General features: G+C 44.3%; 1 protein-coding gene across 12 annotated transcripts in view; it reads right to left on the bottom strand.

Moving 5' to 3' along the window:
• The window catches only part of auts2a (activator of transcription and developmental regulator AUTS2 a), a 310,541-nt gene that overhangs the window by 22,851 nt on the left and 263,475 nt on the right, over window positions 1-24,215 (bottom strand). For all 12 annotated transcript variants that reach the window (XM_038708769.1, XM_038708770.1, XM_038708768.1 and 9 more), the window contains one exon: window positions 9,234-9,282. In XM_038708769.1, the coding sequence (XP_038564697.1) occupies window positions 9,234-9,282 (49 nt within the window). The remainder of the gene's footprint in view (window positions 1-9,233; window positions 9,283-24,215) is intronic.

Genomic DNA, 24,215 nt, shown 5'->3' with positions numbered 1-24,215 from the left:
TGCCACCCTGGTTGAAGTGCATGTGCTGCTGGTCTATGTCTGCTGCCTGGATCTGTTCAGCGTTGGCCTGTCCTCCATGAAGCCCTGTAAGCCTGTCAGCTAAGCCCAGCGGATTGTACCAAACCAGCCAGTGGGGAGCGTCTCTTAATTGTACAGCTGGCTCCTCTGAGGTGACAGACAGCCTTGACTCTCTCCTTCATTCTTTTGAGACTCTTCAATTGCATCAAGGGGCGTTGATGCTCTCCTCATCCGCTGTGTCAAGTTTAGAAAAAGCCCTTTTTCTTGCTCCTTCTCCCCCCCCCCACCTCTCTTTCTCTCTTCAGCCAAGAGGCAGTGTATGAGAGTAAATGGCTTGCAGCAGTAGGGAGAGTGACAGCTCGAGCTGACACACTGACACCACCATGATTTCACTGGGGAGAGAGGCATAGAGGGCTGGAAAGAGAAATCTGTCCCCAGAGAGTCATCAGTCTGGGCTTCTTTCACTTTCTTTCAAATGGGGCCAACTGGTTTTACACACATACATACTTGCAAGGATCAGATTCGATGCAGCCTACACCGAGCGTTAAAACCATACAAGAAAAACTCATTCCAGACGGTTAATAGCTTGAATGCATGGATCAAATATCTGAAAATCTGGCGAGGTATCAATTTGCATGCAGCCTTTTCTCTTCTTAAATCTTCACCGGCATTACAGAAGCAGCTGATGTGTCTATGTGCATGTGTGTGTGAGCGTGTCAAGTGCCGTCTCATTACCCACTTGCTCAGGTTTCACTGCAGTTGGATTAGCGGGACACCCGGGGCAAAAACAAAGCTGTTAATGGCTGTCTCTCCTCTCCTCTCCACTTGTACTTTCATCCCTCCTCCCCTATAGCCTAAAAATGCTGTGTGGTCGGCTGTTGTGGTGGTAAACCTATCCATCACTCACAAAAAGAGGCAGCAGAGAGATGTGACCAGGCCTAGTTTCTCACCCTCTTCTCTCTGTTCGCGGCCCTCTTTCTCAGGAAACCTCAGTGCGGCCACATCAACAAGCTTTTCAAAATAGCACCACAAATTAGCTGAGAGCTGTTGGCAAGCTGCATGGTGATGAGCTATGGATGTGGGACTTCAATATTTGGCGAGGGTTAGTGTAGGGGAGGCTGGTTGGGATTTGAGCTGTTTATTTGAACTGTACCGTTGTCCAAACAGTCAGCTGCCTCTCTGCTCCCTCGTCAAGCCTCACAGCTTAAGCTAGGATTGTGGTGTTGGTGGGGAGAGAAAAACTTGATATCCCCCTTTGGGCAGCGGCAGCCCTGAGCTTGGGTTACTTTAGGGGAACAATGCAGCCTCTGTCCATGGACTCCTATTCGGCAAAAGACATGGGCTCAGACAGGCTCGCTAGTGTCAAGCATGGCCAGGGGATTCATACATCACAACACCACACTGCACATTGACTGAGCGCAGGGTTAGGGAAAAAGCTTCCAAACAGCTTCCAAGCTTTGCCTCTAAATGGCCCAGCGGAGCCCCCGTCTCAGCACGCTAAGAGCTAAACCAGACGTGCAGGCCATACCGGCGCAACGCCCCGTTTGCTCTTGGCTTGAAAGGCCTGAAAAAGCAATCCCTTCTGGGATTTTGGTTTTTGTACGACAGTGTTTACAGTAAAACCTGACACGTGGAATAAAGAGGGGATGCTGGAACGCCAAAATCACATAGCCCCCTCCAGGAGCAGCTTAATCTGAAACAGATGGTGACAGTCCAATGGATGTTGATGGGTTTGGGCAGGCTTCTAAGAACAGTGGCCAAAAGCCAGAGATGATGAACCAAAGAATGGTGATAAAATGGAACATTGTGCAGTTTGTTACACTTTGTTTATATCAAATGCACATGCTTTCAAATTTCCTTTCCAGCTTACAAGTATGTGCACAGCACCCACCACAAGTTAACCATGTCCTCTCCACCCACTTTGCTCAGGAGTCACAATCTATCTTGAGATCACACCCAACACCAGGGGGCGATGTTGCACTGAAGGTCTGACAGCCCCTTCACAACTCCTAGTCCCTGACCCTATACAGTCAGTAGCCTGTGAAAATATAATGAAAGGTGGGTTAAGACAAATGAAAGCCAGGCAATGTGTGTGCAGAGCAGAAACACATGCAAGGGATCTGGATTGCTGCTAACAAACCAGGATCCTGATCCGTAGTCCTCTCTAATCAGCCCTGGGGCTCATCAGGGCTTTATTTCTGACCTGCATATTTATGAGAATCAGAGTGGGTGAGAAGGGGAAAAAAATAACCTCTTTTCTTGTGGGAGCAATTAAAGTCTAGCTTTCATCAATACTGATCAGAGTGCTCATGCTTGGTTTCTGTGTCTCCTAAAGGCTGTGTTTCCACAGTCATGACCCTCCTCTGGTACAGGAGTAGTGGATAAGGAAACAGAAAGAATCCTTCACTCGACCTCTTCCTATTTAAAAAAGATCCACCACAGCTGTAAGACGGCAGTAGACAGTGTTGAACAACAAAGTCTGACTTCTATACACAGGATTCCTACAGTTACATTTGAGGATTACAGAGATTACACCTGTGGTCATTTATTTGATGTGAGGGGAAAAAAGCTTAAACATGAGGGCAACACCCTACAGTATCCAACAAATGCTTTAATTAACATTTTTAGTATGGGTGGCCTTGTGGCATATTTTTAAAATCAGATAAGCTCTCCATGACCATATAATTCAAAATGGGTGGTTCGGTAAACTTTGGTTTGTCATTCACCATGTTCATCAGAGGTATTTGTTTTTCAAAGACAGACCAAATCCTACTTCATGCTGCTCAAAGCAACACCAACACTGCTGGGGTGAATCCTTTCACAGTGAACAGTTACATGTTATCCGCTGCATTATTCCCATCTCCTTTTTAGTACATGTGTCTGCAAAGCTGCTATGCTGCATTTCTGGGACACAGCCCTCAAGTTATTCACCAGAACCAAAATCTGTTTGCAAGAATGACATCATGACATTACCTAAAAACACTGAGATTGGGAGAGGCGGCGAGATAGAAATGCCTGGAGGGCGAAGACCTTGAGATGGGAAAAAAACTGCCAGACACACATGGTAGATCAAGATAGAAGGGTGGCTCGTTCCAGACTAGCACTCCTGCTGTTATGCATGCACACATGCGCTCACACACTCGTATGCACACACACCTCTAAGCCACCATGAGGCCTCATTAAGGCGGTCTGCTCTCTCTCCCTCTTTGGCAATGTCACCTCTGCTGCAGGGACCAAAGACTGACACAGGCATAATTGGCCTGAACACACCAACAGTGTGCTGGGAATGGCTGGGTCTTGATAAGTGGTGTGTGTATGTGTGTGTGTGTGTGTGTGTGTGGTGCTTTGACCCTGTTAATGCCGCACAGTTGGCAAGAGAGTGGCTGATGTCACATAGGATCAGTGGATGCTGGTGATGGTGATGGGGGATTGAATTCTCCTGGGAAGGAGAGTGGTGTTCAACACCTCCACTTGTCCATCTACATCTACTAGTCTGTGCTGTAGCATTACAGTGACAATAAAAACACCTAAAAAAGGAAGATGCTCGGGTTGTGTATTTATCAAGCGTTCCCCACAACACGTCCAGCTAAACTGTAATCAGCAAAGACAAAGAAACCTTGTGTCTCTCATTATAAACCTCAACATTTTCTTTGTAACCAAACCAGATTTCTGAATAAACTGAGCACGCTTTCATAAATCCTTCTACTTTACCTAGACCAACAAAAAATATGCCACAGTGCATTACCTCACAGACCTGGGAGAAACAGACATGTACAGTATGGAGTTGCTGACTGGCTGCTGAACCGCCACATATCTCAGTGTGGCAGACATGGGGGGGGGCAGCAGGAAAATTAAGGCCTTTCACTTTGATCTCTGGAGTGCAGCCCATTTAAATGTTTGTGTTTGAGATGTAGACCTTTAATTTTGGCCTGATGGGTTCCAGGCTCTTTGGGTTTAGCGTGGCATGTCGGATATAGGAGTGTTTACACAGTCTCCCTCCAGCTCTCCTGGTGCTGAAATAAGTGCATTAAGATGGATGGATTTACTTAGTCTCTAACCTCAGGACTTGGGGAACAAACTCTGAATGACCTCTTTGTGTTGCTGGATGGGATGGAAGGAGACTGGCCCACACTGCTGTATGTGTGTGCACCAACAGACCCGTTCACAACATCTCCTTAAAACTGATCCTCAGTAAACAAACTTCCACCAAGTGGGCACCAACTAGACTCGGGGTCTCACATTCAGTATTTACCTGACTGAGTTATATGCCAAAATCTCCTGATTGCATATGTAACAGGTGACCGATGAGGAGGGGCAATTAATCACGATACATAATGGTCTGACTGACAAATCTATTCAAGTCACAGAATCACTTAGTGTCTATTTGTTTCAGTCTTTGTGGAGATTTTGGACGCTTTATGTTAGTCTCTCTAAGATAATTCACTGCATTCAGCAAACCAAACAACATTTTACACATTTGACAGCTGTCCTCTCAATATTGACAGAAAGTGTAATATAATATATATTTTTTTTGCATTAAAAGATGCAAATTTTACTCATGAGCAAGACCCATTTAAAACAAAAATAATAGGTCTGGTAGAGCAGTACCTTGCAGCTCAGACCAGGACTAATGAGCTGTGATAAATACAAACATTTTAACGTGATTTTGGAATACCCTATGTACAGTTGTAAATGTTGCCATATTTCTCTGCCTACAGACAGACACAGTAAATGCGAACAGCAGGGCAGTAAATCAGCCAGTACTACCCTTGATTTGTTAACCTTTGTTTGGCTCTGTCAGTAGATGAGGCATGGCTGGAAAGGTCCCTTTCATGGCCATGAAATACAGCCTCTCTGTAGTTGTAGCCATGGAGAGGAGGGGGGTGGTGGGGGGGTGCAGCACAGGATATTGAGCTTCCTTTGCCCCTTAGAGATACATTAAATGCTCCTAGCAGGGGATGGGTAACCAACAAAAGCAAAGCACTACTGGGGGGATGCCTGGGATCTGCTTCAGTGATATATCATCCAGACTCGAATCCTTCAGATCCCCGTCTTATTACTCAAAACACAGTTACCGAATATCAAAAGAGCATGATTTGATTTGATTTAAGCTTCTGTTTGAGCCAAAACAACAACAGTGAATTATTTCAGCACTTATGTCTCTGGAGGGAGGGGCCAGCGACCTCTCTGTGACCTCTCAGCCCCTGGCAGGGAAAAAAGGAGACCGTCCTTGACTGCAGCCGTTCAGAGCGCACGGAAGGCCAATGGTAGTCAGGTCATCTTTCCATTGTGCATCAGGTCAAGTTCCACAGGCAGCCCGGATTTCTTGACACACAAACCCACACAGACGGCAGAGGTCAGCACGGGGGCATTGCAGGGAGCCTGGGGCAGTAAACCAACACTGGTGCTGTGAAAGGCCAACCTTCTCTTTCCAGTCCACTGAATGAGTTAGGGAGCTGCCTGGGTGATTTGTGGCGTGATTGTTGCTCTCTATATCACTTGAGATTACAGCAGGTGGCGGCCCACAGCCTGGAAGTACACACAGCTCTATCACCAGTCCACCTCTCAGGAAAACGAGAGAGAATGAGGCAGAGAGAGAGAAAAACAAGCCCTCAGCTCCCTCCCACACAGCAATAATACGCTCACAGGCAATTTTGCTGCCAGCAGAGCTCTCTATGACAATCCAGGGAGCTCTTCAGCTCTGATATCTGCCACAAAAGTTCACCTCCGCTTTTCTCTTTCCACAATTTTTTTAAACAATGCCATCAGCGCTGCAAATTACACCTTCCACATCGCACATTATTCTCTCCCCCGGTGACAGACGCACTCAAGCCCGACACACTTCACCAGCGGCGCTCTTCACGCTGGCGTCAGCCCCGGGTCTCACTGTAGCACCGCTTCATTTTCACATTAACTCCAGTAAAGCATGGTGAAATCAGTGTTGTGCTGGGGGGAGGGGGGGAGGGGGTGCACTTTATTTCACCCCCACACTGAACTCGATCTCACATCGTAGACACAGCTGCAGGGGATGTCTCACGGGGGACTAGCGTCTCCAATATGTCTACCAAATTAACTCTTAGGATAAAAACCTCAAGTGCTCGTTCGCAACAACCTTAAACTGAAAATTCACATGCCGTCTCTAATTGTGACTACGGTTCAAATGTGACTTTGAGCATGTGTGCGCAGGTAAAGGGCAATTAAAAATGCCATACCGTTGTAATATCCCTCATCGTAGCATTACTTATTCTTTCAGCTTTTGTCTAATTTTTACGTTTTATTCCATAACATCTTTTCTGTTCTAAGTAGACGCCATCGATACAGGCACACACCAAACTCAACCGTTCACTGATGAGAAAAAAGCCTACTAAAGCTTACTCTTGATAAATGGCACTGCAGAGCTTTTTAAATGTCATCCAGCATTATCTTAATCTCGCTGCTGGGGCTACGCTCAACAAACAATGCACAGTGAGCTTAGTCTCTGCTCTCCAGTGACCCAGCTGAGTCTCTGGAATGGGTTGTGGATTGACAATATCATAAAGGATGGGAATGTAACCGAGTGACAAGATATTGCTGCCCTGGGACACAGCTTTAATCATTTGATAGATCTGTCTGCAGGCCTTTGTGGTGACACACTGTGATGCTTTGTCATCATCAGTATCTGTGCAACCCAGCACTTCAATCCACTCCCTGGACAGCAGTCACATCCTAATAAGGCTTGGTTACCGATTTCCACCCATGGCACCTTGGAAACAGCTTAGACTTTAGAAAAGTAGTTTATTTCACTGGTGGCCAATAGACGACGCCACATCTTTTTGACTGGCGCTTACTCTCACGCAGAGCCAATGAATCGGGTTAGCTAGCTGACACCTGCAGGCACGTTAACAACCACAGTAATTAGAGCTACCATTTAATGACTCTTAGTTAATGAAATCCATTCCTGGGCAAACAGAACCCAGAGTGAGCAGGAAGGAGGGAGAAAAACAGTGAGGCAAGCAGACAGTGAAGATGGCTTTAAGCTCCACATTAGACAACTATGCACCGTTGACACCGACGGCCCTGAGGTGAATCTGACACAAGAGGGGAAGAAAACAAATCAACGTCTGAAAACACAAAAGCCGCATTCTCATCAGCTGGATTTTCTTTTAAAAATGCAGTGTAGGCCTCGAGCAGAAAGAGAAAAAAAAACCTCTGGTTTTTAAGGAAACATGAAAAATACACTGTAATTATTGAGTAGGTGAGAAGGCTGTGAGATTAAACGATGAGGGACCAGCACTAAGTCTTCAAAGAGAGCCAAGGTTGCCCTGGGCTGATTTCTAGTCTTGCTGCGGAGAAAAAAAAGCCAACAGCCAGTCATTACCAAAGCTGTACATCAGCAGCTGAATTACAATGGCCTTCTCAATGCTTTGTTGGTTTAAGGTATATTTAAGTGTAGTATAGTATTAATAATAATGGCAGTGAGTCTGAAATAAGCTTTTGGCCCATTTACCAAGAATAATACACATTCTGGCATAGAAATGTCAAGCTATTAGGTATGTTTTTTCTTAAACTGTGTGTCAGTGAAGATATATATTCACCAAAGACCTTCTTTCTCTCCAGCATTTGATATTTGGCATATTTTTTATCTTTAACTGACATTTTTCTGAATTGTGAGTAAAGCTGTATTCTTACGCCACTGATGTCAACACTAATAATGACTCATATGTCCAAGTTGCTCTGCAGCATCAAGGTTATAGGTTCACTTCTGTGGATAGTAGCTGTAACTACTGCTTCATTGCTGAATTATAATAAACTAGCCGTTGCTTTGTTAGGGAGCTGTTTTTGGTACAATGGACTGTCATGGTTTTCCCATCCATATGCTGAACCCTGCAGCCAAATCAGCATTTTATGTATACCAACAAGAAAGCGCACGCACGTCAAACAAATGGAGTCTTTCTGCACCTGCCTTTCTGCAAATATTGACAATTGTTCCACAGACAAGCCTCAGTCGCCATTTTTGTTGGACCTGTTGCTTGTACAGAGGTTTTGGATGCATTTGAAAACTGGTAATCCAGTCCAACAAAACCCATCTGACTCTTTTAATCTCAACACCACCCTCCATAAAAATACCAGCAGTCCTGGCTCTCCCTGCAGCTGGATTCTTTTACTTGCCTTTTGCAATAGCGGCAGCCATCAGCATATGGCAGGAGAGGAGGAGGGGACAAAGATGGTAAAAGGGAAGACAAGAAGGGATATTTAAATGGGAATAGGGGCCAAGAGAGTGAACTATCATGCAGCAGAGACAAAGCGTATTTTGTGTACTGTTTCCCCAGTCAGAGCCTCTCATAGGGGATGAGAAGGGAGAAGGGGGAAGGGGGGGGGGGGTCTCTGTTGATTTAGGCTGCACAAAGGGGGCCTTAATCCTTTCAAGGGAACCAACTCAGTCCACAGAGAAGCACGTTCAAAAGGAAATCTCCCTGTCAAGCATGCCCATCGAGCCCCCCCAATGGACGCCACAAATCAAACCCTGGAGGGAATCAAAGGCCAGAATGTGGGAAATAAGGGGGGGGGGGTACCTATCATCAGCAATCGGCCCCGTTTCTGCCACAGCCCTGAAGGGGTCATAACCCTAGTCTCTGAGCCTCCCTCCTGCCCTGCATGGCAACTCCCCCCCATTACAGAGGAATGTCCATTCACGCAGAGCACCTCCATTATCCCTGAGACGGAGAAAATGGGGCTGTTTTTAACAGCAAATTAGTGACTTGATAATGAGGTCACATGTGGTGTTGGCACACTGAAGCCATAAACAGATGCCTCTCCTGCCCTTACTTCATTCTCTGCAGCATAGGACATCCTCCTCCTCTGGCTACAGTACAAGTCCTGGTGCATCTCAGCACATGTGGCACATTATATGGAAAGACACAGGCCTACATGAACTTTTAAAATTTTCACATTTGAATAATTCCATCTGATGAAACACTGGCAGAGGGAGATATTTTCATCTCATGTCTAGGTGTCGAGAAAACACTGCGCTGTACCTGTGCACCATGGGTAAATTAGATCAGCTTTATGGGTATGTTATTGCTGTTGCATTATTTTAAACAACCATACATAAATAATCTCTGCACTGGGACAATGCATACCAATTTCAACATGGTAATAACACCAGGGACAAGGCAATACACCTGCAACATCATACTAAAAACATTACAGCATGGTAGGAAGAATATAGGCTGTACCTTTAACTGCAGCTGTGCTGAAAAATTTCTCTGAGCTGGCATCAGAGACCTGGAAAAGAGGAGAATGGAATGAGCATAATATCAGAAACAGTAAAGCACAAAACTTTAATGTAATATAATTTCCCACCAAAATGTCCTAAGCCACTCCTGCATAGCATTTCTGGAGCACTCACTGCTGACTGGGAGGATATTATTAGGTTATTGTAAATATTTATTACACCGAAATCACCAAACTGTCATCATCACCCTGGTAAGGTTTATGATGTGATTTAATTCTGACAATTTGTACTCTCAATTTTAACAAATTCCAAGGTCAAACTAAATCCCATTTAAACCAAGACATAGTCAGTGTCTGTATCCTGTCATGTCCACATGATGTTCATAATTATTTGGGTAACCTGAACATCATGATCAAAACCAATATTGGGGTAACAGACAGAAACCAAACTAGTGGCTCTTTATATTCAGGCCACTTGATGGCACTGTTGCTCCGTAACAACACAGCTCCGTCCCTTCTCCCAGCCTCCCCAGCACAGCACCAACACCATCGTTGTATTAGAATAAAATGTGCAGTGATGGGATTTAAACCTGAATAATATATTAAAAAGGCATTTCTGTAAGTCACAGATTAATTATATTTCTACCACGACATTTAGGCTGAGGATTATTAAAGTGCAAAGTAACTACAGCGTGCAATGACAGAAGACACAGGACAACACCCGTTACGCAGCACATGGGAAGACTGACAGACAGGTTTCTCTAAATAAAATGAATTTCTATTAGCCTACCTGGCTTTGTGGATTCCCTCGCTATAATGTACTTAGTGTTAAATTCTGAACAACAAAGTATGGTGCTATGGAATTACACTTTGGCAGCAGGGTTAAGGTGAAGAACCTTAATGGCAGGGATATTCAAAATATGTGTCCAGTGACAGCTTTGCTGTATGCAGCTCATGTTTTTTTTTATCCCGACATATGTCTGTTCTTAAGGCGGCAGGAGAAGCGAAGTATTATAATAACAGAAACACAATAGTGCGAACAGACAACAAAATTAATGTTTTATTGTTAGGTATAAAAACCTTGTAATTAATCAATTATTCATTCACTAACGCAACACTGACAGAATGTAAACAATGAAAGCTGCAGAATAAGTGACAGCATAAGGGGTGGCATGAAAATAGTTACTATGATAAAAATTCCACATGACAATTTTGCACACTATCACACACAATGAAATCTTGGATTATAAGCGGCTAAGAGCCAGCGCGCATACCTTTGATGTGGCAAGGTTAGCAAGAAGGCAAATAAGTCAGGATATTACTTTCTCGGTCTGGTAAATATGGGCTCGTTTCACATTCTGCTTTTCAAATAATATAATCCACACAAGAGGCGGCGAAGTCTACTCCGTTTAAATTGAGGACAGCCATGCGGAGAGAGAAGAAGCCTTTCCAAGAAAAAAAAAATCCAAAGCCGTTCACAATGCTACTGCGCCTTTTGGACAAAGGGAACCATGTGTCTCACACGGAGAGCTTCCGCAACAGCACGGAGGCGACGAGAGAAAAATCCCTTGATCCACCTTTCTTTCCTTGCTTGTGACACAATATGATTTTTTTTTCACGTATATTCTCCAGTCGGAAATATCCGCGAGAGGCAACAAACAGGATCCGGGAGGGTTTGTGTGTTGGTGCGCAGAGAGGGGCTGCGTCCGACGGAGCAAACCAATCCAACAACGCGCACTGCCAGTTTCCTCTGTAGAGACAGAGACAGAGGCGAATCACACAACCAGTGAGCAAAAATTCACAAGGTATAAGCCCGCTGTCGCTGTGTGTTCAGCTGTAAAGCCTGTCTGCCGCGTTCTCTCTGACGGTTCCTGGTCGTGGCCACTCAAGAGCCTCTCCCCATCCGCTCCCAAGCACCAGACAAACTCCCATTCATCCAGCGACTGACTGCCTGAGTGCTGCTGCTGCCTTCACGGCCGGGTCCTCCCACTTCCTGATTTCCAGGCGGACTTGGATTCAACCTTAGTCGTGCTCCCTCAGGAGACAAACACACTGGTGTTTTTGGGCTTCCGAAAAACCCTGGAGCTCGATTGCAGAGGCGGACATAACCGCTTTTACCTTTTGCGTAAATGGCGCGCAAATGGAAAGACAGCAGCGCACCAGAGCTAGATAAGGAGGCAGAGAGAGAGAGGAAGAGAGAGAGAAGAGGGAAGAAGAGAAAGGAGGGAGGGCTGAGGCAGAAAGATATTCTTTCTTTCACTCTGTGCTGAGTGAGATGATGTCAGCCCCTAATGAATTCCCCAGTAGGGTGCTGCTACCGTGAGGGGAGGAAAAACAAAACGCTCCTTCATGAGCAGCATGCACCTCCTCGCAGCCCACAGGCGCTGTCTTCCTGTTGGATCAACTCCCACTCCACTGGCCTGAAGGGAGGTCAGCTGGTAATATAAAAAGCACTTTGGGTCATTCAGCTTTTAATTTGTGCTTTGAGCTCCAAATGGCCCACCCTGACAGACCTAACATCTAGTTTCCACCCAACACTGCAGACATAAATCGTGACTACCATGTTTATAATTTTATTATAACTTCACCAAGCTTTGGAGGGATTTTTTTCTTAGCTTGCCCGCCCAGGCTCCCAACATCAGCTCTGCTGGAGCTGGCAGAGTTCCCGGTGTTGATGCCACCGAGTGTGTATTTAAAAGGGATCACACGGATTTAAGGTGGGACACTATCCTGTTAAGATTCACACTGCAGGCCTTAAAGTAGTATTTACCTGAGAAGCAACATCACTCATCCTTCCTTGCCTCGATCTTAGGCGCAACCCTTGCATCCTACAGCTTGTCTAATGAGCATTAACCCACTGGCTGGGGGGTCAATGGATGTACAATAGAGTCACATAGCAAAGTCTTTCCCTGCCAGTTCAGCCCAAGCAACCACAGAGCAGAAAACAGACTTAGCTCATAGCTGAGATGCTAATCCGTCCCTTGGTAACAGAGAGACTGAGGGTCCACTGGCTGGTTGGACCGGCCATACAAACATGAAGTCATGGGAAATGGGATATACAGTTGCCTGAGATTCAGAATGGCAAAACAAATCCTCACACTCCAGAGTCAACACAACAGTATTTTTTCCATCCAAACTGAAGTCAGATGCGCAGTCTGGTCGAACTGAAATATTTACATTTAGCAGAACATTATTTATCCATCCCAGCTTACAGCGAGATTGGCATAGCTGTACATGGACACAGCGACACACGAACAAAAAATGTGAAGTACCATCAGGGGGTGGGAGGGATTGGCCTCAGGTGGCCGGTTAAAATCCAGCCACTTGGTTCAGCTACAGAGGATAAAGGCTGTGGTCACAAAGGGCCTGGGAGAAAGAGCAGCCTACACGACCATGCATTCAAGTTAGAGGCTCCCTTATTTAGCTGTACAGTTCCACGGGACTATAGCAGAATTGCAGTAAATCAAGTCTAAAAATAGTTGCAAACGTACCAAATGTGGTTACATGTAATTAGATCAGAATGATTCTTTTATTTGAAGTGGTGATTGTGATGAAACATCAAGAGCATATCGTGGTTTGGCTTCAAGCGCATGACATGGCTGGCTTCAAGATATGTATTTAAACTGTCTGCCAGCGACAGAAAATGGCTACCAGTCGTTTTCACGGGCCTGTGCAGCAGCAGCAGCAGCACCAGCAGCAGCAGCAGCAGCAGCTATGAACCAGCCGCTGTACTCCATTTTAAATGGTCATTATCAGATTTGAGAGCCACCACAAGTCTGTGATTACAGCCACACTGCCAAACAATTGGCGCCCGGATCTCTCACTGCACATTTTGTTTTATTCAAATGAAATGATGACAGAGATGAACACACACACGAAACACACGCAGACTCACATGGAACAACATTGTCTGTGCAAGAGAATGAAGCACTGAGATCAAACACAATGTCTGGACGTACGCTATGTATCTCAGTAATTGCTGTCTGGGCACGTAAGTTCTGTCTGTAGACCATCAGCTTCACACTGACATTTTGTCATCTTTTATTCCTTTTTTGGCCGCTGATTCAACACTTCAAAGAAAGCAGAGGCATGTTTGTCTATCCCACTACAACCATGGTTTAATTTTACAGGAACTCTCTCCTAGATTACAATCACAGGGGACCAGCTCGCACTTCATGAGCCTTCCTGCCATTATGCCAAATCTACCCTCGTTTCAAATATTACTGATAAGTGTAACATGAGCGCTGGCATTGAAATATGATAAAAGCTCTTATTACATTTGCCTGTTGACTCGGAGCTCTGTCTTTGTTTTCAAGGGGCTAAAACATTAGGATCATCATCATGAACTAGGATTTGGTGCAGAGGCAAGGAAATGCCAAGAAAACATTCTTAATGGCATTGAACAGAGAGATCATGAGTCATATCTGGTGTTTTTTTTTTTTCTTTCAGAAATAGTTTCACCTCACAGTGACGTCTCTGTGAGAAATACTGTTCGTATGATGAAAATGATTAAGTTAAGGACTCACCAAAGTCATTACAATTCATTACAGGGGCAACATGATTATCTTTTATCTAAATTTTATGAGAATCCACCCAATAATTAAAAAAAAAAAATTTAAATTTAAAATTTTTTATTTCACTCAAAACCTCTAATGCTAATAACCTCATGGTGGTACATGAAGGGATAACCAAAGTCATTAGGATACATCGTCTGCTCTGAGGACCACGAATATTGGTATCAAATTTTATGGCTATTCATCCAGAATTTAAGTATTCAGTCTGGACCAAAGTGGGGGACCAATCGATCGACGGACCAACATTGCCACCCCACTAGCGTTGCCAAACATAAGTTTACATAGCTTATATATTTAAAAACAAGCATTTTCCATATTGTCTTGGTAATCCAGATGTCTAACATTGTTCATATTGTATTGTATTTCCATATGATTATCTTGAGAACCTGATTACAACCGTTTTGAAGCCTCGACTTTGGCATTTTGGCTGACAGCGTCTTGTGTTTTTTAAAACCAGAAGTGACTGTATTTGTACGAGAGGGTGGACCTGGGGAGTGATCGCAACACCTGACAGGTCGCCGTGGAAGCGACTTGTCAGTCACAAGGTAAGCCACGCCCTAAAGCATTCGCTGCTTTATTTTAAGGCACTTCTGCATTAGCTTCACATTTCAGAGCCGGAGGTTCCTGCTTGCTTGAAACAAAGAACAGAAACAGGTGGACTTAAAGGAAAACACCAGAAACATAATTTGACTCAATACATTAAAGGCGTGGCTATAACCTGGTTATGACCACTTAGCAATAGATATTTAAATCAATATTTATGTTCCATGTGGGGATTTTAACATGTGGGTACACTGTGAACATGATGACTGCCAGCGTATCACAGGCAAGCAAAGAGTGGGAGATCATGTTTCAGTGGCTGTTTACACACAATAATCTGACTATTGCAATGAGCAAAATAAGGCTTGACAAAAATGTAAGAAAATAAAACCTGTTTTACATGGATTTGGAAAAACAAATACTAGTCTTCTCAGAGGAAGGAGTGGGATTAGATCACACCCTCCTTGTTGCCTAAGATCTAAAATGTCCAAATGTTACAGTGCAATCTAAGAACTGTGAAATATTTCTAATTGCACACATAAACCCACACACTTGGAATTGCCAAAATCTCTTCTCCCAGCCTTTCGAGGGTGGAGTGAGGATGTTTTTTTTTTTTTAAATAATTGTATTTTTTTTACAGTCATTACATCCGACCTTATCTCCCAGAGCCTGCACTGGGTTGTCAATGACAACTGGCTCTAATCTCTACCCCCTCCCGACAAGCAGCACTGACAGGCCCTTTCTTCCCAATTCCTCAGACACGTAGCCAGACATAAATTAATCTGTCACTCATTGCTAGTATTAATGTGGGGATGGCACATGGCTGTGCATGCAAACACAAACACACGCACATGCATGTGCACATGCACGCACGCACACACACACACACACACACACACACACACGCACACAGACAAAGACAAATGCACCCAGCATTAAAACCTGTTATACAAACTGGGACACCATAGCATGCCAAAAGCAGAAAAAGCTTTTGGAAAAGCTGACAGTCTTCTATGTTAAACAGCATCAATCAAATATCCTGACAGAGAATGAGAGATTTCCACAGAAATGCTTTTCAATATTAAACCTGTAAATAACAATGCAAATAATGAATCTCTACCTTGCTCACTTATTTCAACTAGTGCTTATCACACAGCATGTGACTGGCATTCTGGGAACATTTAGGAAAATTGATAGACGCAGGGATGAAAGCGTATATCTGATGCAGTGACAATACATCTAAAAGCAGATCCTTTGTGTTATAATAAAGCTTTCTGAGCCAAGAGATATGAAACTCACATCATATGTCAGCCGGGGAAGCAGCAGAAAAGTATTTCTTCCGGTTGTTAAAAGCCTGTGGAGACTATGTTATCTGCTTATCTGTATCTGCTTATCTCCCTGTGGTCTCTGAAAGCAGGCCGGGGCCATAGGAGTTCAAGATAAATGGCCTGATCAATGGCAGACATTATCTGGATCTGGTAGGCAATAATCAGATCCAGTTGACATTGCGGGTGCAGAAAGAACTGGCCTGTCAGCGGGAACAAACCTACTTCACTGGCCATCAGTCTAATGTCGCTGCCTTGGGACTCGCTTTGGAAAACAATGCAGACAAGAAAATTGGTTTAACCTTCCCTGCCTCAAATGCTTTGGTTACATCTCTAACAACCCCCACCAACACCCCCACACCCCCTCACCACTGCTCTGCCCAGTCACAAGAGAAATGGGAGACCCTTTTGCCTAAATTACAGACATTGCCGTGGAATGTGGGCTGTGGGCTGCGATGCCATGGATAATTTCAGACCAGTCAATCACTCCCTCCCCTTCTAACAGAAAGGCTACCCGCCTCGAAACACACACACACACACACACACACACACACACACACACACACACACACACACACACACACCTCCATCATACATAATAGGTATGATTTACCTTTTAACATTTTCATTTAATGTCAGTATAATTACTAATTCTCAAATCCAAGTCAAATTATTTTAAAGGCCAAATCTGTGTCCTTATTTATAGCGCTGTCACTCAATGTTTACATATGATTTAATGGACCGAGAAAATTAATTGTCTCAGCTTTTGAATCTCGGCATGTGACAGAGCAAATCTGAATTTTAATGTTAAGAGATGATTTGTTTGTGATGTTTACTTTCATCTCTATATGTCTATGTCCTTGAATGCATTTCTGATGCACTACTTTCCACCCGTTGCAGTGGCTGACTTGAAACAACAGTGTAAACCAGATTCAGTGCAGCTTGTCATACGAGCTCACTGATAGGATTATTTAGTATAACCTCATCAAGCTGCAGTGTCATTTGATCTCAATGACAAAAAGGATGGATTATAAACCCCTTTTAATTTGACCCCAAGATCTACAGTGGAACCATATCCCAGACAGACAAAACATTCCTAATAGATAACTCGCAGCATGACGAACCCCCAGCTTTAATTTTTCTCCCTAATCTGCATGTCTTTATATTTGCGGAGACCCAGCAGACATCTCCAACCAAAGAACCGTGGCGGTGGAACCCCCTGTGAGGCCTCGACTTAATACTAAGCAAGAGCAACTGCGCTGGCAGGGATAATATTTTCCCTTTTTGTTTCCTTCTTCTCAGCGGCGCGATGGGAGCGAGGAGACAACGGGAGGCAGGGAGATAAAGGAGGAGGAACTAGAGAGGAAGAGAGCGGGAGAAGAAAACGGAACAGGGGTAGACGGAGAGAGACAGACAAGACGGAGAGGGGGGAAGGAGCCAAACAGAGGTAGCGGCGAAGAAAAGGAAGGGAGAGACACAGCCTGCTGTGTCTTTTAAAAACGGAATGACTACAGCAAAGCAGTGAGGAAATCACCACTAAGACATTGTATTACAACCTGTCTGACCCTCTACAGACACCCTGAGCGATTCGCCCGGCTGGAGGGGTATGGTCGGAGGGATTAGGCCTCTGAAACGCTCCGTCAAGACCATTCTGTCAGGCACCAACGGAGACAGCCCCAGTGATCCACCCCACCCTCGCCCCCCTCCACTCAAACAAGCCTCTCCAAGGCTCTCTCTGTGTTCAACAGCTCCAGAGTGGGGGCCTGATAGGCTCTCTAGGGAGACACAAGATGAGCCACGGACATCAAAAGCCAGCAGGGTGACAGACAGCAGGGAGATCCCTGCCCGCCCTCCCCTAGCGTTCTCTTTTTTTCTCTTTCTGCCGCTGTCCTTCTCTCTCCCTCCGTCTCATCCCAGGGCCCCGCTGGCCATTGAGGGGTTTCTAATTGCACTTTGGTTGTTGTTTTGTCTACAGTAGTAAGTTAGAAAAAAAGGGAGTTTAGGCCCCTTAGAGACAAAAAAACAACAACAATAATGCAAGGGTTTGAAAATGTAAAACATAGCCGGGACTGCTGACTGTGTTTTCAGACTCCTCGTCTCTCAGTGGTTGAAAGGTGATCCGTGCTGTGTCCCCTCAAGAGTTCCTCAAAAGAAGAACTTTTTTTCACATCGCACTCTGTCTCAATCCTGAGCGCCGGAGCCGTACCTCTGTGTGAAAGGTCCCGGTTGGAGAAGGTTGAATGTGTGAGCATGTGTGCTGCGGAGGATGTGAGCCTCTATCATGTGAGTGTTTTAACATGTCAGAGTCCACTGAGACAGCGCTTGGATATCCTCCCTGACCTCGTCGCCTCTCTGCTGCACATCTCCCCCCTCTGTGTAACATTAGAACATGTGAGACCGGTTGAACAAGAGGAAGACTCTGCATGTGTGGGTGTGTGTGTGCATGTGTTTGGAAGCAAGAGCCATTTCATCTGTGAACCCCCTCCTTGTGATGTCTGTACAGCGGAAAAAATGACCTGGTAGTTTGTGACCTACATGTGGAGCTGGTTGTGGGCCAGAGACTGAGGCCACGACTGGGCTGCAGGGGGTCTGTCTGTTGACAAGAACGCGAGGCCTCTTCCGCTTTGAAGCCCTGTATATTTAAATATTTCATGACCCCCTCATCTCCAGCCCCTTTTATCGGATTTGCGCTCTGGCTCGTGGCTGCCTTTCATTAATAGCACAGCGAGAGGAGTTAGTGTCGATTTAATGCCCCCATCAGTGAGATAGATCTGAGGGAGCCTCTCCTATACCCGGGCCCTTTTGGCACTCCGCATATCTGGAAGACGATCTCGTTAAACGCTAGTAACAATTACACCAATTACAGATAAGCCTAAGTGTGTCAAAGCCACAACATGATGTTTACAATGATTAGCATACAACGTTATCAGCAGGGATGGTAATCAGCGCTAGTGCCTGGTGCTTCAAAAGATCACAGGGCTCTTTATCTGTCACTATCGATAAAAGGCCACCGGCTGAAGACAGACCTGAGCAGAGCTGTCATGATTGCCGCATCATATTGCAGGTACCTAGCTTCAGTTAAAGTAAACTAGGTTTGACAGTAGACTTTACAAGATGCCACAGTAACAGTACAATAATATCAAATGAAAGAACATCACAGCTTGCCACACCCTTATTTCTGTTCATTATCGTCAAAGACATCACAAAGAAATACTCTTCGGCTCTCACTACAGCACTCATGACTGTGCTCTTGCAGTAAACAATCCAGGCTAGCAGATCAACACATGTGAACGATGTGCGTTTGCCGCAGTGAAGTGGAGCGCAGTGTGGGCCAGTAGATTTCCACGAGGGCGCGTGCTGGCATGGCGCAGAGCACCAGTCTGGAAATGTGTCTCAGAGGCTGGTGACCATGACATAAGGCCCTGCTTGTCTGCTTGTAATAGAGATGCCTTTTAGAGCGGCCTGCATCTGCCCGCGGGACACATTCCACGCTTTCCTCCACAAACTCTGCACCGCCGTCAAGCTCTGGGTCCTAAATGTGCGCATTGTGAGGCTGCCCCGCCGGCCGCCTGACAACAGCACATTCACCATGGGGTTATTTGAGTGGACCCAGGCTCCCAGGGCACAGATAGAGCATGTTTTCTCTCTGAAAGTGTGTGATACTTTGTGAACCGGTGTGTTGTTTGTGTTTATGTAATTGTGCTAAATGATCCACCTTAGAGTTTGTTTTTGCACCAGGAGAGGCATAAAGTATGTGCCAGTGTGTGTGACGAAAGAGTGACGTGGACTTAGATGTTTTCTTTCAGCGTGTGTGTGTGTGTATGTGTGTGGATTTGCGTTTGCAGCCTGGTGTCAGTGGGGGCCACAGGGGACCAGCAATGCAAAGGGCCATCAGGGCAACAGTCAGCGCTAAGCCCAATAATCAGTGCCTGTCTCAGCTGGGCTTACCATGTACTGTGTTTACCAACACAGAGCCCCAACAAGATGATGTGGGGCAGCTTGCTGTCTGTCTCACTCTCCCTCTCACTGACACACATGCATGCACACACACACAGACACACACACACACACAGCCTGTAAGAGGATTTGTACTAGCAACAGGGACAGGCTGTATGGACACACTTATCCAGAGAGAAAGCTGCGGCACCACACACAGCTTGACCCCACCGACTGCACAGGTAAACACACGCACACGCATGCACACACTCTCTCTCTCTCTCTCTTACATATATACATAATATTGCGGTCCACAACGATCACACAGTTTTAGCTAAACATGTGCATTTGTGTATGCATACAAACTTTGCACCAATGAAATACTACAACACCATATCAAGGTACTAACTCACTGTTTTGTCTTCTAAATAAATTACTGTCCAGATTATAATACCAAAATCTGAAATGTCTTTTCATCATATTTTTTTACAATGTGTTTTTATTGTGTCTTGACAATAAGAGTTTCAATGGAATTGCTAGCAGAAGCTGCACTGGCTGTGTTTTCTTCTGCTGTCTACTGATTAGTCTGCTCCGATGGCCACATTGTTACGTGATAACAGAGGGCGGTTAGTTGGCTGGCCCTGAGGAAGTCATTCGGAGTGAGTTCACTGACTCCCTGACCAGGGATATTAGAGGAGCATCTTTTAGTCATGCTCAATGGACTCCAGGCTTTGACTCCACTAAAACCCCTCATCTGCAGGGGAATCTAACAAGGGCCAGAGAGGCCGGCAGACACCTGTCATCCACATACGCTCCAGGCACAATAACACCTGACACTGCCCATGAATTCACACATGGAGCGGCACACATACAGTACATATATGACATACCAACCAGCATGTTTTCCTATGTAAAGCCATACACTGGTGATCTGCATGTGTTGTTGCACCTAAAATATACACAACAGACACAGATAGTAGACATGCAATTAATCACACAATTCGCACGCATACAAACACGCACATTGTCCCTGCCTGCGGGGGTAGTCCTCCTGAGGCCCCTGAGGTGAGACATGTGTCAAAACAACATATTGGTTTCACTCCTCTTTGCTGTGGTTTTGCTTTGTTCCTTTACCCTAAAAAAAAACAACATTGGATCTGATTTGCTCTGCATATTGCTGATGCATTTTTCACGAGTTACTCTGAAAACACCATGTTCCTCGACATTAAAAAGCAATTTAGGACTCCCAGGATTAAAAGCGCATGTTAAATTGAAGGCTACACTTGGCGCAGGCATGAAAAATTGAGTGGCTCCTTATATTAACCAGGTTGAGCGCTGTACACAGTATTTAGATAGACGAAGTGGAATCTTTTAGCATTACTAATTCATCCAGGAAAACTGTGGTTGAGATGTCGCGCATGACTCCACTGTTACACTGTTGAATACAAACATTAGCTGGCTTGCAGTTGAAGCTGTGCTATGTCTTGTGAAAAAGTGAAAAGTGAATACCAAGTGGATGTCTATCAGCAGGGATTGTTAAATGCAACCTACTTTTGTCAGTTCACTTTCATTTCAGTTAAGCTCTGCTTCTTCAACATGCTTTGAACTGTCCCTCAACCCTTATTCTACAAATTCAAATACTGCCCATAATTTTATGCTTAGCTGACAGAAGAAGAAAACCACTCATATTCTAATATCAACATCTATGATCTCTTTCCAAATGGAGTTGAACCACGGAAGGGTGAAGCCTTTTGTGAAACCTGGTTAAAAATCAATGAGGGAGCTGTTGTCCTGTGGGAAAAGGCAGACTAGACCCCCCCGTTTAAGCTGGCCCTGATTCCAAAATGTCCTCTGTTTCTCCTCAGCAATGGAAGAGAGCAGATAAAAAGAGCATGATGAACACTCGTTCAGTGGACCATGGCCCCACTTAAACATAACGACGGATGCTAATGATGCCCATAATTGCAGCTTCTAAAATGGTGATTATTGCAATTCTTTTATAGCTCTTTATCTGCAGCTGATCTTGATACTGATTGTTGGAGTGATAAACAGTGATTGTCAATGTTTGACCTTTGAAAGCACCAACAAATAAAGCACCCCAGAAAGAGAAAGTGTCTTACTTTAGATTACTTATAACAATTACTCTAAATGATGAGAAAAGTTATTTACCTAATAACCCCATTACATAATACAATAGGAATGATAGAAAATCTATGTCAGATACTTAAACCCACATTAACGGAGCAACAGAAACATTAATTTAGAGTCACATTTCTGGCCAATACGCACTCTCTTTAGTCTTCCCAAACCCCAGAGAAACATATCTGGTTCTTTAGCTTCTAAATGCTTGACTATGTTTACTAGCAATTTGCTAACTCGTTTGTCTGCTTATCAGGTCTTTTACGCTGAAAGCAACACTATTAGAGCAGTGAGAGGGAAAAACAATGAACCGAAAGACACTAAAATGCGCATAGAGCTAAGGTGAACTGCAGAGCCAAGTGATAATTATCTGCGGGATTGTCACTATGAGCAACCCCTCTCACATTACACATTGATCAAAAATGTGAGTTATAGCAAGTATTTTGACTTTCAGTACACGGATATGGATCAATACTATTTATCATTCAGAAAACAAAATGCAAAATGCCTGTACAGGAATCAAATCAACCCCAGGCCTGATATCCAGGTCCACTAGCCCTCCATTCAGCCCAGTGCTGTAATGTTGGCCTGGCTCCCCTGTCACATGGCATAGATTACGCCTGTGCTACACCAAATGCTTGATAATGCAATCAAGCAGCTTTGATGCTCAGTGATTCTCCAGTGCCTGTAATGAGAGGAAAATGAAACCGTTCCCTCAGTGTCTGACTAAACCTCTGATGAGATGGGGCCTTCATCAGAGAGAGGAAAACAGACAGACAGACAGACAGACAGACAAAGAGCATTTAAAATTAACTCATCCATCTTCAGCCATGTGGCTAAACAGGCTAAGGGGGGTAAGAACACCACTATTGGACTTGTGGAACCACTTGTTTGAGTGTTATCAAACACATCTAGAGTACTGTATAAATACAGGTGGGATATTGTGTAAATGTTTGAATTGTCTTTGTCATCACTGGGATAGAAGGTTTGCATGGACTGCAGAGATGCAGTGACTTTGCTGACAAAATATAAACTTTCCATTTTTATATGATACAAGTGCTTTGACTGTATTAATTGAATATGTAGTAATATGCTATGCGCAGTTTGTCCAGATGCTGTTCGTAACTCACCAGTCAAGTAAACTGACACTGTATTCTACATGAAAAGACTGGGGTGGCTAATCAATCAATCAAGCTCATACAAACTAATTATAAAAACCATATGATTTGGTCCGTAATGCACTGGGAGATAGTACATTTGCTTCATCCACAGTATATGACCATTTGAGGGCCACTGCTGGGCCACATATAAAACTCCCCATGTCTTTATGGGCTCATGTCACACAGAGAGAGATGGAGGTGACTGTTCCCTACTGCCTGCAGCTTAAACTATCAGCCGCAGTCTTATCATGAGACAGATCTATGCATCCACCGTCTAGTCTTCACCCTAGCTCTCCCACTCTCCACCCTTCTTACTGCAGCATGCTCGGTGGCTGCAATGTTCTGTCCTTCCAAGAGAATACTCTCCTTATTAAATCTACGGTTTCAGAAATGACGATTCCTACTCAGAAACATAAAGTGCAAAAACCAATTTCCAACGTTCACATTTATATGAAATGCAGCTTAAACTTAAACTTAGCATTTTAAGGTACAATGATTATCCAGTTCCACTTAGTGTTCTATATCATTAATTTAAGCCAAATATTTAAGTTAAGGGAAGTCAAAACGTATCTTGTTCACTAATAAACAGTACATTTTGTTTTATTTTAAATTAAATCGTTGTTGACATATTCATATAAAATATTTTTATACATTTTGTCAAAGCTGGCCAGCCCTACAACTGGAAGCTGTTTTTTGAATATTTTGAATTTTGTCAGCTCACCTCTACCCAGATTCAGCCTCACCTGTTAATAAAGCAAAGATTTTTCTGATGCAGTCTGGTTACACTTGCAGTGCATAAAATAGGCCCATGGCATGAGGTGGTGTCTTCAGTTCATCCACGACAACACTGCCTTCCAGCTAGGATTTTTTTTGTCAATTAAGCCTGAACTGATGAAAAATAAAGATGAGGGAGAAGCGTCCTTAACTTCATCGCAGTCAGCGGTCAAACTGGTCCATATTCATCCAATGACACAATGTTAAACATAGAAAATGACGGCGTTTTCTGGCTGCAGATAACTCAGCCAGTCCACACAACGTCTCAACTGCTGTGGTGAAGGCACCTTTAGTGAGATACAGACCGACAGTGTGAAAAATGGTGAAGAGGACATGGCTGTTGTTTTCTTTGTCAAGCTCTGACCATGCCCAGACAAGTTGAGTGAATTAGAGGCTGGCAAAGTGCTGCAGTGGCTATACAAATGGATGTATTGTTCAATTAACGAATGAAAACAATGAATCATAATAATGCCATAAAACTATTTAGAAATAATTTTTACTTAAATTTTTTAAGTAAAACACAAATTCCAGGGTAA

This window comes from Micropterus salmoides, unplaced genomic scaffold, assembly GCF_014851395.1.
Source record: "Micropterus salmoides isolate LMB-PRFRI ecotype aquatic unplaced genomic scaffold, ASM1485139v1 Ms_hic_scaffold_9, whole genome shotgun sequence".
NCBI lineage: Eukaryota > Metazoa > Chordata > Actinopteri > Centrarchiformes > Centrarchidae > Micropterus > Micropterus salmoides.
This window is presented reverse-complemented; position numbering and strand designations above follow the sequence as displayed.